This window comes from Aquarana catesbeiana, linkage group LG12, assembly GCF_042186555.1.
Source record: "Aquarana catesbeiana isolate 2022-GZ linkage group LG12, ASM4218655v1, whole genome shotgun sequence".
Taxonomy (NCBI): domain Eukaryota; kingdom Metazoa; phylum Chordata; class Amphibia; order Anura; family Ranidae; genus Aquarana; species Aquarana catesbeiana.
Genome location: NC_133335.1, coordinates 16,941,211 through 16,956,723, shown reverse-complemented (window position 1 = coordinate 16,956,723; position 15,513 = coordinate 16,941,211). Strand labels below are relative to the sequence as shown.

Here is a 15,513-nt window from a genome sequence, read left to right as displayed (position 1 = left end):
CTCGATCCCCTCCTGGTTTTATGAGCTGGAAGCATGCCGCCCCAGCCGCCTTCTACAATATACATTAAGATGATTGTTTACCTTCCCTGGTGAGTGCGGCAAAGTGTTTCTCCAGATCCACTACATGGTATCGCCGAAGGTACCCATAGAAGAGAAAGATGGAGACAACGTTCTCCGAAACCTCATTTGTTGTCAGGATCCCTCCAAAACTGAACATCTGTTCCAGTGTCCTCCGAAAAACTGCAGAGAAAACAAACATGTCACTTACAGTATAGTCTCTTCACCTGAAAGCCAGATCCAGGGCGAGAGGCTACACTACAGGTAAGGAGGACCTGTCATGTTCACAGAGACTGCCTGTGTCTATAAGTACAGTGCCTTGTAAAAGTATTCATACCCCTTGACATTTTCCACATTTTGTCATGTTACAACCAAAAATGTAAATGTATTTTGTTGGGATTTTATGTGATAGACCAACACAAAGTGGCACATAATTGCGAAGTGGAAGGAAAACGATAAATGGTTTCAAGCATTTTGACACATAAATATGTGAAAAGTGTGGCGTGCATTTGTATTCAGCCCCCTGAGACAATACTTTGTAGAACCCCCTTTCTCTTCAATTACAGCTGCACATCTTTTTGGGGATGTCTCTACCAGCTTTGCACATCTAGAGAGTGTCAGTTTTGTCCATTATTTGTAAAATAGCAAGCTCTGTCAGACTTGATGGAGAGCGTCTGTGAACAGCAATCTTCAAGTCTTGTCCCAGACTCAATTGGATTTAGGTCTGGACTTTGACTGGGCCATTCTAACACATGATTTTGCTTTGATCTAAACCATTCCATTGTAGCTCTGGCTGTATGTTTAGGGTCGTTGTCCTGCTGGAAGGTGAACCTCCGCCCCAGTCTCAAGTCTTTTGCAGACTCTAACAGGTTTTCTTCTGAGATTGCCCTGTATTTGGCTCCATCCATCTTCCCATCAACTCTGACCAGCTTCCCTGTCCCTGCTGAAGAAAAGCATCCCCACCACATGATGCTGCCACCACCATGTTTCCGGGTGGGGATGGTAGGCTCAAGGTGATGTGCAGTGTTAGTTTTCCGCCACACATTGTGTTTTGCTTTTAAGCCAAAAGTTCAATTTTGGTCTTATCTGACCGGAGCACCTTCTTCCACATGTTTGCTGTGTCCTCCTTATGGCTTTTTGCAAACTGCAAACATGACTTCTTATGGCTTTCTTTCAACAATGTCTTTCTTCTTGCCACTCTTCCATAAAGACCAGATTTGTGGAGAGCACGACTAATAGTTGTCCTGTAGACAGATTCTTCCACCTGAGCTGTGGATCTCTGCAGCTCCTCCAGAGTTACCATGGACCTCTTGGCTACTTCTCTGATGAATGTTCTCCTTGCCTGGCCTGTCAGTTTAGGTGGACGGCCATGTCTTGGTAGGTTTGCAGTTGTGCCATACTCTTTCCATTTTCGGATGATGGATTGAACAGTGCTCCGTGAGATGTTCAAAGCTTGGGATTTATTTTAGAACCTAACCCTCAGGTTTTGAAGAAGCACTGAGGTTAGTGTGAAACGCACGTGTCGCCTCCTGGGTTTGGACACTCTGTCTTTGTTGGCTGTTTATTGCTATTTTATAATAATAAAATTGTTGGAACGTTCCTGTGGTGTGCAGCCGTTCTTTTCTTCCTATAACCTAACCCTGCTTTAAACTTCTCCACAACTTTATCCCTTGACCTGTCTGGTGTGTTACAAAGCTCTGAGGGCTGTACAGAACAGCTGTAGTTATACTGAGATTAAATTACACACAGATGGACACTATTTAAATTAGGTGACTTCTAAAGGCAATTGGTTCCACTAGATTTCAGTTAGGGGTATCAGAGTAAAGGGGGCTGAATACAAATGCACGCCACACATTTCACATATTTATTTGTAAAAAAAAAAAATGAAAAAAATTTATAATTTTCCTTCCACTTCACAATTATGTGCCACTTTGTGTTGGTCTATCACATAAAATCCATTTACGTTTTTGGTTGTAACATGACAAAATGTGGAAATTTCAAGGGGTATGAATACTTTTTCAAGGCACTGTATGGGTGGATTCTGGCAAGGCATTGCTTAGGGACTCCAGCAGAGTCTCGCCCCTTCTGCTGCAATGTTCCTAACAAAAATGCAATGCAAAATTCCACAAGGATTTTGAATTCCATTTATTAAAGTTACGACCAAGTCCTTCAGGACTTTTAGGGAACCTTGGTTTGTCAGGTGATCCATGCCACCAGCTATAAATCAATGGCTTGGGTTGATTGCAACGGGTTAATCTGATACAGATCAGTGGTCTGCGCTGAATCTGGTACATGGAAGATTTGTTGTACAGCCTGGAAAATATCAGCACACACGGCTCAGAGCGAAGCGTGCCGGGATCAGAGACTGCGGAGCAGCGTAATGGCTTTACCATGAACGGGGCACCGAGAAATATGATAGCACAAACACAGGAGGAAGAGATGTAAGTGGATAATGATTCCGACAGATCGCTGCCTCCTTCCCCAGCGTGGGCACGGCTCCCATTTCAGTCAAGCTAGCTCTATAACAGCCCATTTCAGCATCCGAGTCTGCCTAACACAGGAAGAGCGGTACGTGTAACGTGATCTGCCGGGAGAGGAACGGACGCTACAAGCCACATTTCCGCCTCCCAGCGCCTGCAGACTCCATTATTCCAAGCCTCCGATATACGGAAACATTTCACTTCCTATTACAATGCGTCCGCATGCTCCCGCCATACTCTGTGCTGGACGCAGGTTGAGACATCTACTCAAATTCCATTTGAAGGCTCCTAAATTGCTCTGTTGTTGCTATCAATGGAATCTGACAGAGTATGTTGGGGATTTTAATGAGGTTTTATGGACCTCCAACCAACATAGATAGGGCTGCTTTTCTCTGTTTAGCCATTCTTATGAATGAAAAGGCTGAAATGTCTGTATGATTCAGAGGGCACCTGAAGTCTGCCAGTCCCTGCCACAATGGGGGCAATTTACTAAAACTGGAGGGTGCGAAACTGGTTCAGCTCTGCATAGAAACCAATCAGCTTCTAACTTCAGCTTGTTCAATTAAGCTTTGACAATAAAACCTGGAAGCTGATTGGTTTTTATGAAAAGCTGCACCAGAACTTGCACTTTCCAGTTTAAAGTGGAGTTCTGCCAATTTTTTTTTTTTTTTTTAAGTCAGCAGCTACAAATACTGCAGCTGCTGACTCTTAAAATATGGACACTTACCTGTCCAGGGAGCCCGCGATGTCGGCACCCGAAGCCGATCTCTCCCTCGGCTCTTGGGTGCTGCTGCCGCCATCTTCGGTAAAGGAATCAGGAAGTAAAGCCTTACTTCCTGGTTCCCTACTGCATATGTGCAGCTCGCGCCGCACTATCCCACTGGTCCCTCCTGTCTTCTGGGACATGTGCGTCTCCCAGAAGACAGCAGGGAAGTGGCGTAGATACCCGCGGGTGGCTCAGGTATCTATGCCCGGAAGTGGGAGACAGGTATATGCTCCCCCCTCCCCCCTGAAAGGTGTCAAATGTGACACCGGTGGGGGGGGGAGAGATTCCGAAAAGCGGAAGTTCAATTTTTGGGTGGAACTCCTCTTTAAGTAAATCAACCCCAATGAGACTGACTGCCTACCAGCTCCTAAGTGTGCCTAACAGCGTCAAAAACAGTCCTGTTTCCTCTTAATTATGTGGCTCAGTTATTTGCAACCCTCACAATAAACAAGCTTTGCATATCCAAAGTCAAAGCAAACAGTTTGCTTTACCCCCCTTTTACAGCAGCTTATTCTTACCTCTCCTTCACATTCCTGACCCAGAGAGACAGACAGGCCACTGATCATAGAGGTGCGCAGGGGATGTGTGCTTCCGTTCCATCGGGACACAGTCCTCCAGTGCTGCTCTGCACCTCTGACACTACTTACATACAGATGGGGTGGCTACTGCCTAAGTTAGTTGCTGCAGACAGACAGAGGCATACAGTCAGCACTGCACCGAAAACGTACATAGCTTGGAGACTGGCGGGAGACGGAGAGTAGGGTAACCAGCCACCGGGCACCCTAGGCGGCTGCCTAGTTTGCCTAGTGGTAGCGCCGGCCTGCCTCCGGGTGCGGAAGTGTGGTCATGTGATAGGAGTCGTTTTTACAGCTGTAACGCTGGTCTCCAGAACGCGCTGGCCCTGTGTTTGTTTTGCAGCTTGAAAACGCCTATGCCACTTACAGCTCCTAAAAGCCTATGTGTGCATGGACACATAGAATAACATGGAGATGCGTTTTTAAGCTGCAAAAAAAAACATCTGAGGCTGGTAAAAGCGGCTGTAAAAATGTCCTGTGTTCATGAGGCCAAAAGAGGCAGAGAAACGCTGCTAAATGCCCATTAACGCCAGTGCAGAAAGCTACTAAAAGTGCGTTTTTTTCCTGGCATCGGTACAGTCTTTGCAGCTCTTTTTTTTTCTAACGCCCTGTGTGCATGAGGACTCAGTGACGTCGGCCAGCACCTCACCTGCCTCCAGCTGTCCCGGGTGCTTCCCTTTGATCTTGGTCACAAACATTTTCTTGAGTCGGTTGAGGAAGGTCTCAGCTGAGCAGAACCAGAGGCACTCCGGCTCCGTACAGCTCTCCCACAGCTTCAGGAAATGCCGGATCTTCTTGGTCTTGGGGAAGACTGCAGAGAGACAGAGAAGGGTAGAAGGGTATCATGTTATTCATTTGCATAAATTATCGCATGCGGTAAATTAAGTCCAATTCACAAAAAAAAAAAAAAAAAAGATTATGCGGTATTTACGGAAAAAAAAAGGTGCCAGTAAATACTGCATAAAAAGCTCTTAAAGTGATTGTAAAGTCTCATTTTTTTTAGGTAAAAGTAACAAACATGATATACTTACCTGCCCTGTGCAGTGGATTTGCACAGAGCAGCCCAGATCCTCCTTTTCTCAGTTCCCTCTTCGGCTCTCCTGGCCCCTCCTTCCTGTTGAGTGCCTCCATAGCAAGCAGCTTGCTATGAGGGCACCGGAGCCGAGTCACATTCAGACAAGGAGCCTTGGCCCAGCCCCATCCACTTTCTGTTCTCATTGGCTGACTGACTTTGAATGAGCCAATGGCGCCGAGCTGTTGTCTCAGCCAATGAAGAGGGGAGTCCTGGGCAGCCGAGACATTCCTACAACAATCGCTGGATCTAGAGGGAGCTCAGGTAAGTATTGGGGGGGCTGCTGCATACAGAAGGATTTTTATCTTAATACACAGAATGCATTTAGATAAAAAAACCTTCTGCCTTTACAATAACTTTAAGTCCAATTCACAAACGGACCAGAGAGTAAAAAAGCAGGCAATAATTACCCCCAGGGTTTTGCTGGCGGTATCACATGCGGTATTTGTCAAAAAACAGCCTGGGGGACCCCCAGACTGTTTTTTGACAAATAGCTGGATGCTAAGCAGTGAGCCGGGAAGCGGGCCGCCGCATCTTTAACAACCGATCAGCTGTCAGTGGGCTTCCCTCCCCACAGCTGATTGTAAAAAATAAAAGCCGACAATTAAAAAGTATGAAAAACAAACAGCGTCCCCCCCAGTCAATACCAGGCCTTGAACATTTCGGGTCTGATATGGATTTTAAGAGGAACCCCATGCCAAAAAAGAAAAAAAAGAGTGCCCCCCCCCCCCCCCAAATCCATACCAGATTCTTACCCGGGCATGCAGCCCGGCAGGTCAGGAAAGGGAGGGGGGGACGAACGAGCGCTTGTCAGACTGCAAACGCTGCAGTAGGCAGCCAGCCTTCACCACCGGTGGAAGCGTCTTTTTTGTTTTTTTCTTTTTCAGGTGTAGCAGGCGGCGTGATTGACGATGGATTTACATCGTGGGACACTATTTTCTTTAATAAAAGAATTGTCAAAAAATGTGTGTTTGTTTTTAATACCTTGTGACACTTTTTTGGTGAATGGGTAGGGGTACGATGTAGCCGCTACTCCTTCACATGGGGGGGGGGGGGGGGGTGGGGAGAATCTGAGGGCCCCCTTCTTAAAGGGAGCGTCCAGATTTTGATTAGCCCCCTACCCACAGACCCCCACAACCACCGGCCACAGTTGTGGGGATGAGGCCCTTGTCCCCATCAACATGGGGACAAGGTGCTTTGGGGTGGGGCTCCTTAGCAACCAGCTCAATGCGGTAAGTTACTATAATTAACTAATTCAGTAATTACCGCTAATCTAAACAAATACCGCATTGGGTATTTAACTCCAAATTGTTAGTGAATTGAATACCTGCACAATTGTTACCGTATGCAGTATTTTAGTGCATAATATTAGCCGTTATTTAACTCTTAGTGAATTGGCCCCTTTGTATCAAAACATAGATATAGTAAAATTAAAGGGAACAAGCCTAAAGAATAAGAAAACGAATGAAGCCACCATGTTTAAGGACAGGTAAGATGCAAAATATTACATTTTTGTTTCGGGGTTTGGATACCTTTGCCTGGAGAGAATCTTTAGGAGGTACACTAAAAAGTGTGTAAAAAGGAAGGGAGAGTCATACTTACTATCTTCAATAGACACCTTCTCCTCTGCCTTCTGGAAATAGATGATAGACAAATCTTCCAGGACTTCTCTCTGCCAGGACAGTTCTTCCACAAGATGGTTCTGAATGAGCCTTGCTGTGTTTCGGGACATCAGTTTCTGCAATAAACCATCAAGGATAGGACGTGAGAGGGTTAGAACCCCTGGCTGGATTTAGATTCACCCTCCAAATTTGTCCTGTCACATGCGCTAAAAATTTAAAATGTCACAGTTGTCACCAGAACAGGAATAGAGGGGAAATCTTCTAATAGGGACATCTATTCAGTGACTACTGTCTAAGCTGGGATATCCCTCGCTTTAGAGAGTTTAGCTTCCTTCCTGTTGTGATGTTGGGAATGTGAAAAGGATGAGGTCACCACAGATCTAAAGTGAGTTGAGTAAATCTTCACAGCAGATGACAAGAGAAGGCCAATACATTTCAGGGCTTCAATACTCACCCTTCACCAGGGCTTAAATGCTGGCAGGTGATAGACTAGCAACCCGAATAGGTATGTAACTTATCTTTTTAACTTGTATTTTGATGTCTAGTATTCTCCTCATTAACTGCCAGGATTTAAACCCTGATGAAGGGAGAAAATTGAGCCCCCGAAACATGTTGCTTTTTCTTCTGACCTCTTGTCATGTGCAATAAAGATTCCTGAAGATCAATTTGGGGACCTCGAAGGATACCTTAGCTGACAGAAAATGTTTGGACGTAAAATCCTACCTGTCGTAATTTGTGTCCAGCACTCTACCAGCACACCTATTGTTTAAAAGGGACTTTGGGGAAGGAAGTAAAAGAAGATTTCCCCAATGGGACAAACGCAGCAAAAAAAAAAAAAAAAGAAAAAAACCTCTCAGGGGGTCTTACCCTTCCATACTCCATCCAAAAGTTTTGGCTTAAGACATACACTATATTACCAAAAGTATTGGGACACCTGCCTTTACACGCACATGAACTTTAATGGCATCCCAGTCTTAGTCCGTAGGGTTCAATATTGTTCATCTTTGGGATGAATTAAAATGGAGACTGTGAGCCAGGCCTCAGTGTCTGACCTCACAAATGGGCTTCTGGAAGAATGATCAAACATTCCCATAGACACACTCCTAAACCTTGTGGACGGCCTTCCCAGAAGAGTTGAAGCTGTTATAGCTGCAAAGGGTGGGCCAACTCAATATTGAACCCTACGGACTAAGACTGGGATGCCATGAAAGTTCATGTGCGTGTAAAGGCAGGCGTCTCCCAATACATTTGGTAATATAGTGTATTTTCGTGGCAGGTTTAATCTAATTGGTGGCTGTGAAAAACATCCTGCCACTGATATTTTTTGGCATGGGTCTCTTTGTAAGAGACAGTGAGGACTTGCAGTGGGAGAACTCAGGAATTCATTTCCCAGATCGCAAGTCGGGAGTTCCTAGGCTGTAAGATTACTGGTAATGCACCACAGCAGAGGTCTCCAAACTTTCTAAAAAAAGGGCCAGTTTACTGTCCTTCAGACTTTGTGGGGGCCGGACTGTGGCCACTGGGGGTAGAAATTGTCCTGGAGTCAGTACCCAATCCTTGATTTTAAGGGGAGGAAAAGTGCTCCATTGTTGGTGTCAGTGGGAGGAATTGTGCTCTATTGTTGGTGTCAGTGGGAGGAATAGTGCCTCATAGTTGGTATCAGTGGGAGAAATAGTGCCTCATTGTTGGTGTCAGTGGGAGGAATAGTGCCCCATTGTTGGTGTCAGTGGGATGAATAGTGTCTCATATCAATGGGAGGAATAGTGCCTCAGAGCCAGGTACAGGCAAGCAAAGGGCCATGTCCGGCCTGCGTTTGGAGACCACTACACTACAGTACTGTCTGGATCAGAGGTCTCCAAACTTTTTAATACAATGACCACATCGTATATTTTACCAATATTCATGAGCCAAAAAAAGTTTTAATAAATGAATAAATTAAGCTTAATTGAACAAATCTATTTTCCTTGGAGTTTTTTTTATTTAATTCTTATGATCCGATTTAGAACGACAGAGAAAAAACTTCAGTAAATAAAGCAAAGAGATCTCCAAAAAACCTGAGCCCACCAGATCCCCCACCCGATTCCCCATCAAAGTCGAGGGTCCCCAACAGAGTCTCTTCTTACATCAGAGGACCAGATAGAGTCTTGCAGTGGGCCTAATTAGTTTGGAGACCCCTGGTCTGGATGAAACAATGAAGACCAAGGGAACTTGTGTACTGCAGAGCCTGATAATAAATTTTGCCCGGAGCATGTCTTTATATCTTAAAATTTAACACATAACTTATTCGTTATAGTCAACCAATACCTCTGCCCTCTCTAAAACATAGTGGTGTCACTCAAACAACCTTCCCCCCCAAACATGCAAAACTGCTCAGGGGAGAGGCCACCTACCTTCAGCAGTGCTTTACAGATTTCCAGGTGGATAGACAGAAGGTTGTCCAGGTCCTCATGTCCCGTGCTCTGTCCAGCGTATTCCACTTCAGTGCTAGAAGGGAAGGACCGAACAGCAGACTCGTTGATGGTCCCGTCACTGGAACACACGCAAAATAACGCGTTAGCAAAGGCAGCGGTAACCCAGACAAAGCAGACACTGAAGCATAACTGTGGAACCTTCATCCTGCCTACAGGGACAATGCTCAGATATGCTGCAATATCACCTACTGTACGTAGGGCAACTCCAGCATTTAATAACACGAATTTGGAATATTTTGGAAAGTTGTGTGAGAACATTTATAAACAGACCCCATAGTCTGTGAGGGTCATTGGTCATGCTGCTCTTCGATCAGCATGCCATCAGAAAGTCACACGCAAATCTTATGGCGTTGTACCATACTATGGGAAAGTTTCCATGGCTATCAGTCATCTGATCTATATTATTTAATCCTTCAGAAAAGACTCCGAGCATTCGCTTTGGGTTCCCAGCTCCACGCACAGGAAATGCTGCAAATATTTGGAGCCTCTACACAGACACAATGTGTATTTTACCTCTTGCTGTGAGTTCGAACGCTGCCAAATACCGACATGTCGTCCGTGCTGAAATCCGCGTTGAGGAAGTCAAAACTCTCTAATGCCGTCTCCACCGTCAAACTGTCCATGGAGCTACGCGACTGGTGCGCGGGGCGACTCTGCAGGAAAGCGGGAATATGAATGTAAAATCCAAGGAGATGGAGGTAGGCTGGACGTACACCAATCATCATTCAACTACCCTAAGGCTGGCCACACACGGAAGATCTGACAAATGGATGTTGATTGACACAATGGGGTTGATTTACTAAAGGCAAATAGACTTTGCACTTTGCAAAGTGAAGTTGGTCCAGAGCTTAGTAAATGAGGTAAAGCTTCACTTTACAAAGAATACCCAAACATGTGCAAGGAAAATAAAAAAACAGCATTTTTGCTTGCACATTATTGGATGATAGAAGTCAGCAGAGCTTCTGCTCATTTACTAAGCTTTGAAGCATCTTTTTTCTTTAAAGCCCATGGTGGGTAAATACACTCGAACTCCACCCGGTGCAAAAAAAAGTGCACACCAAAAAAGTGAAACACAAACAGGGTGTACACATGGTCCTCCTCCGAAGAGAAAGGAACCTAGCCCTGATCCCTTGGGGCGTTAGGCTCCAGACAGGGACTGGGGTACTTCACATGGTCCATCTGGCCAAAACCAGATGGACCCCATTCTCTGGAGGGTCTGCCGAAACAGACCAGCCCAAGTACAAGGTGGGGCTTCCCCGAAGGGAGACCCCATGAGAGAGGGCGAACCAAGCCAGAAGACCATGTCCACCCCCTCCCAAGACGTTCAGGGCAGGCCCGAGGACCTACACCAGGGATCCTCAAACTACGGCCCTCCAGCTGTTGCGGAACTACACATCCCATGAGGCATTGTAAAACTCTGACATTCACAGACATGACTAGGCATGATGGGAATTGTAGTTCTTGAACAACTGGAGGGCCGTAATTTGAAGACCCCTGACCTACACCCTACTAATCAAACGTGAAACAAAACATGTACACCAACAAAAAAAAACATAAAGCGACAGACACTACAAACAAACATAAAATGGGGAAAAGGGAAGTGGAGAAATTGCAATGGTGCTATTGTTATGGTACAATGACCGGCCCTAAGGCCAGGAATAAAAACTCCTCTGGTCCGGGCCAAAAGACAGATGCGGCAAAAAGTGTGATGGTGCAGTGGCCAAGGTTCCAGTAAAACTCACAGGTAATAATTACAGCACCCCTGGACTGCCACTCCAAGGGCACATACACCACGGGCTTCTTTCGGGACCCGGCCTTCAGCCAGACCCAGTGCCTCTACATCCCGATCAGAGGATAACCCTTCAAGCTTTCTCTAAAGGGGACCTACTAACGGCCCTCAGTTCGTTGAGCGGTCCGGTCTGGAATCTCCCTGATACTAACCGTCCAAGTTACCATTATACCAAGTGGATTTGCATAGCCACCGCCACCCCTAAACTACCGCCGTAGGTCAGGGACAGTAGCACAGCTTGGTAACTGATAAGAACAGATACTACACTTGATCTTAGCCTAAAGGCCGAGAAGCGATGGGGCAACTGCACTTGCAAAGTGCACAGTCTATTTGCCCTTAGTAAATCAACCCCAATGTCTCTGTAAATTATTGCAAAGTTATTTCTGTCCATCACCCCCTTGGGGAGATTATTTCTCACTTCCTGTCTCTACAACACCCATATATAAAATAAGGGAAGTGGTTGTCATTTGGACAGGCAGGCACAGACAGCAAAAAAAACATTGCAAGGAATTCCAAACATTCCTCATTTTACTAAAAATGTGTCCCCTTTTCCAGACGTTTCCCACAGTGCCACATATGGTAACTAAAAACTGACAAAGGCCCCAACCATCCCCTTCTTTGTTAAAAACAAAATATTTTCTTCGGGGGGGGGTTGCTTTAAATCATTCTACTATTGTGGAGATTCTTCAAATCTTTGGGGTTCATTTACTAAAATTGGAGCACTCAGAATCTGGTGCAGCTGCACATGGCAGCCAATCAGCTTCTAACTTCAGCTTGCTCAATTAAGCTTAGACAATAAAATCTGGAAGCTGATTGGTTTCTATGTTGAGCTGCACCAGATCTTGCACGCTCCAGTTTTAGTAAATTCCCCTTTTGTGTCATTTTGCAAAAAACTGCTCTGATGATCCATCAATCATTGTTTCAAGTCATCCTTTGCTCAAAGTCAACTTTGATTTAGAAAGATCTACTTCACATGTGTCAAACACAAGGCCCGCGGGCAAAATCCGGCCCTCCAGGTCATTCTATGTGGCCCTTGCACCTTTCCGGCAGCTGTGGCACCCCCTTTTCTCCACCCCCTACCTTGTCTCAGCAGCTGGGTAGAGGCTTGTCTCTGCCACCCCTCCCCCCTTCTCAGCAGTCAGCAGCAGAGAGGAGGACAGAACTCATCCTACAGATCCTGCACCTCTGTGCGGCCGCAGCACCCCCTTGTCTCGGCATTCAGCAGACTTTGGCAGTTAACTCCAGCCCTCCTCTGGTCCTCCTCCAGACCCTGCACTTTCCGCTTCCCGGCTCCACCTTCACCTTCTACCCGGTAGCAGCACAAGGTAAGGGGGGGTGCACTGTGATGTAAAAGAGGGTCGATTTCTGATGGTGGGGGGCTCTTGACATCTGAGGAAAGGGTGAGTTGGGTGCTCTGGACATCTAGTCTTACAGATACAACCGGCCCTATGAGGGTGACCACAGAGCTGATGCGGCCCGCAATGAAATGGAGTTTGACACCCCTGGTCAAATGATATCTTTCCCCTGGATTTTCATGAAAACAATTTGATTTCCACTTCGCACTGTTTCTCCCTGGGACAGAAAGAAGGAGCACAAGAAGCTAACCAGGTGTGTTGCAATGTAAGGAGCATGCTGATAGGAGGAGAGAGCAGAGTGACAGAAAGATGAGCTCATTAGTCTGCTGCTTCTACTAACACTGCCCATTCACAGGGAGACTAAAGTTCAGTCAATTTCTCAAAGATGTAATCTTTTCACGGGATTGAATGTAATAACCAAAAATCAATACGTGTATGACCAGTCCTAAGCCTCATACACACGATCGGACTTCAAACAAACTTTTCTGTGGATTTCTGTCCAAAGGGTGTTGGCCGTGAACGTGGTAAGCATACACACGGCAGGACTTTTTCAGCCAACTTTCACCAAATCACGTGGTTTTTCAGCTCTTTACCGCCACCCTTTGGTCAACTTCTGTATTGTTGTCTGATCTTTTGCATTGGTTCTGAGCATGTGTGTTTGTACTTTGGACTAAAGTCCGATGGACTTGTGTACACACGATAGGATTTTGCACCATAGGACTTTTGTTGCCGGAAAGTTTGTCCGTTTGCACAGCGAACATTTGTCCGATGAAAACTGAAAAAGTTTGTCCGATGGAGCGTACACACGGTCAGATTTTTCCTTAAAACAGGTAATTTGCATGTTTGTTGTCAAAAAGTCCGATCGTGTGTACGGGCCTTTAGGGTGCTCACTGGTGGGATGGTAGCTCATCGGTAGTCAGTGGGACTTTTGCCAAACTCACCGGAAGCTGCAGCGGTGCCTATGCAGGCGATGCTGGGATTGGCCAGTTGTGTCTGACCAACTTCAACTGACAGAGTCTGGTTGATATCAGCTACTTCTCTTTGCAAGTTACTATCTAAATAAAAGCTCCAGTTGTAGATCAGTGCCTTGGGTGGACTGCTATAAGTCAACCTTCAGCTTTTCATTTCCTTGCTATTGCCATTATGAAACCAAACCAGGGAGTCTCACTTCTCCTGATTATTAAAGTGGCCCTTTAGCCTCCTGGGGACAACACCCCCCCCCCCCTTTCCACCACTCCCCCGCCCCCCTTTCCACCCCTCCCCCTTCTTCTGCAGGAATAAGGCATTGCTTTTTTCTTCTTTTGTTTACTTCTTTATTTGTAATTTAAAGTGCGCCCCGCCTCCTCACGCACGTCACTCGCCTTAGACGAATGACGCACACACTGCCCTGCTGTCATAGCTCCCAACTGTCCCTGATTTAGAGGGTCTGTCCCCGATTTGGAACGAAAGACAAACAAAGACTTGGGGGGGGGCACAACATTTTTTTGTTGAATATGTTCAGGTGGTTTAAATAGCCTCGCAGGATTTAAATGTCGTTTTTGTATGTGTGCGCTGTAATCTTTTGTTCTGATTTGTCCCTCTGTCCCCTCATTTTGGTCTGATCTAAATAGCTGTATATAAAATAAACTTTTTCTTTTTCAAAAAGTGTTTCCCAGCGCTAAACCTTTCATCCAGTTTCTAAATTGCTGTATTTGTAAATTTCAAAAGCCAATATAAAGGAATAGTAGTGGTAAAAAAAAAACACGTGGTTTTAACCAATTTTTTTTAATTATACAATTCTCCTTTAAAGTGACACTAAAGGTTTTTTTTTTTAAATAACAAACATATCATACTTACCTCCACTGTGCAGCTCGTTTTGCACAGAGTGGCCCCGAATCTCATCTTCTGGGGTCCCTCGGCAGCTCTCTTGGCTCCTCCCCACATCAGATAACCCCCCCCAGGAGAGTTACCTTGCGGGCGCGCTTCCGAGTCCAGTATTCAGCGTCCATAGAGGCCAAATGCAGGACTCAGCCCCGCCCCCCGGGTCATTGGATTTGATTGACAGCAGCGGGGGCCAATGGCTGCGCTGCTATCAATCTAGCCGACCAAGAGCCGAGAAACTTGGGCAGAGAGAGAGCGCATCCCCGATGGTTCAGGTAAGTAAAATGGGGGGGGGGGGGCTGGGAGGCCGGTCACTGACAGGTGTTTTTTCACCTTAATGCATAGGTTGCATTAAGGTGGAAAAACACGCACCTTTACAACCCTTTAAGGGGGGCGTGGCAGGGGGGTGTGTGACCTATGCCTACATAATTTTGCTAATAGGTGTCCCTCATTTCCACCCACAAAAGTTGGGAGGTATGCCTGCTGTGCCTCCTGCGATATGTACGTCACATACCCCAGGAGGCATAGACTTTCATTCAAGAACAGGAGGAGGGGCGGGCCTATCAGGGGGTCATCCGGAGGCCCATCCGCTGAACCCGGAAGTGCCAGCGGGCCTCTCGATGATGTCAGAGACAGAAAAAGAAGGTAGCCGGCATCTCCAGTAATCTAAATAAAAAGTCTTCATTGCTACATACAGGAACGGTGTAAGAACAGTGCAAAGGCTAATGCGTTTCTGCACAAAAGGCCTTGATGTGAGAGACAACATGGCGGTGTGGGACGGAGCTGTGGCTGGGGATGAGAAGATCTCAGCGGGGAAACGCTGGATCCACTGGATGGGTGAGTATCTTAAATGTGCAGACACCACCATCAGGTAAGCGGGGCCTAAAAAAAAAAAAATGGGGAGGTCGGCGGGAGTTCCTCTTTAACTATTCAAAAGAAGTTCAGGATCCAGTAGTGAGATTCCTCTTGTCATGGCAGTGACAGACATGCAGAGGTCACACTACAGAAGCCCACGGGAGGCATCAGAAATAAAAGGGTTTTGCAGCCCACCGATCTCCACCTACAAGGTAAGCACAGGTCGCATGCTGAGCTTGATGGAATAAGAATGACATTTTATGACTTGAGAAGATGACAGGTCCCAGCAGGAAGACTGAGCTACCACCGAGGCCTTATCACAGATTCGCCCATCACCCCCCTCAGATGGCAGCGTGGGCGTTTGATTTGTTTTTAATGAAATGTAAACATGCGTCGTGCGTGATGGAATGCAACCTCACATAAACAATCCCGTACGATATTGCTTAAACATAAACACTGGAGGAAGTCTCCATCATGCAACGCTGGAATCAGCAGTCACTAGCTCTGATTCTTCAAGCAGCACTTAAGGCACCTTAAAGTGTGCGCTTAAGGGCTGCTAAAGTGGTCAATATAGCCACTTCCAGTCCGGGCCTTTTCTGGCACTTTTTGTT

General features: G+C 46.1%; 1 protein-coding gene and 1 pseudogene across 3 annotated transcripts in view; both read right to left on the bottom strand.

Annotated features, from left to right (window-relative positions):
* The window catches only part of RIPOR3 (RIPOR family member 3), a 194,614-nt gene that overhangs the window by 15,349 nt on the left and 163,752 nt on the right, over positions 1 to 15,513 (bottom strand). For all 3 annotated transcript variants that reach the window (XM_073607263.1, XM_073607261.1, XM_073607262.1), the window contains exons 14-18: positions 9,557 to 9,696; positions 8,963 to 9,101; positions 6,553 to 6,688; positions 4,528 to 4,689; positions 82 to 240 (exon numbers count right to left, since the gene is read on the bottom strand). In XM_073607263.1, coding sequence (XP_073463364.1) covers positions 82 to 240; positions 4,528 to 4,689; positions 6,553 to 6,688; positions 8,963 to 9,101; positions 9,557 to 9,696 — 736 coding nt within the window. The remainder of the gene's footprint in view (positions 1 to 81; positions 241 to 4,527; positions 4,690 to 6,552; positions 6,689 to 8,962; positions 9,102 to 9,556; positions 9,697 to 15,513) is intronic.
* On the bottom strand, positions 11,007 to 11,129 carry LOC141114645 (U2 spliceosomal RNA; annotated as a pseudogene).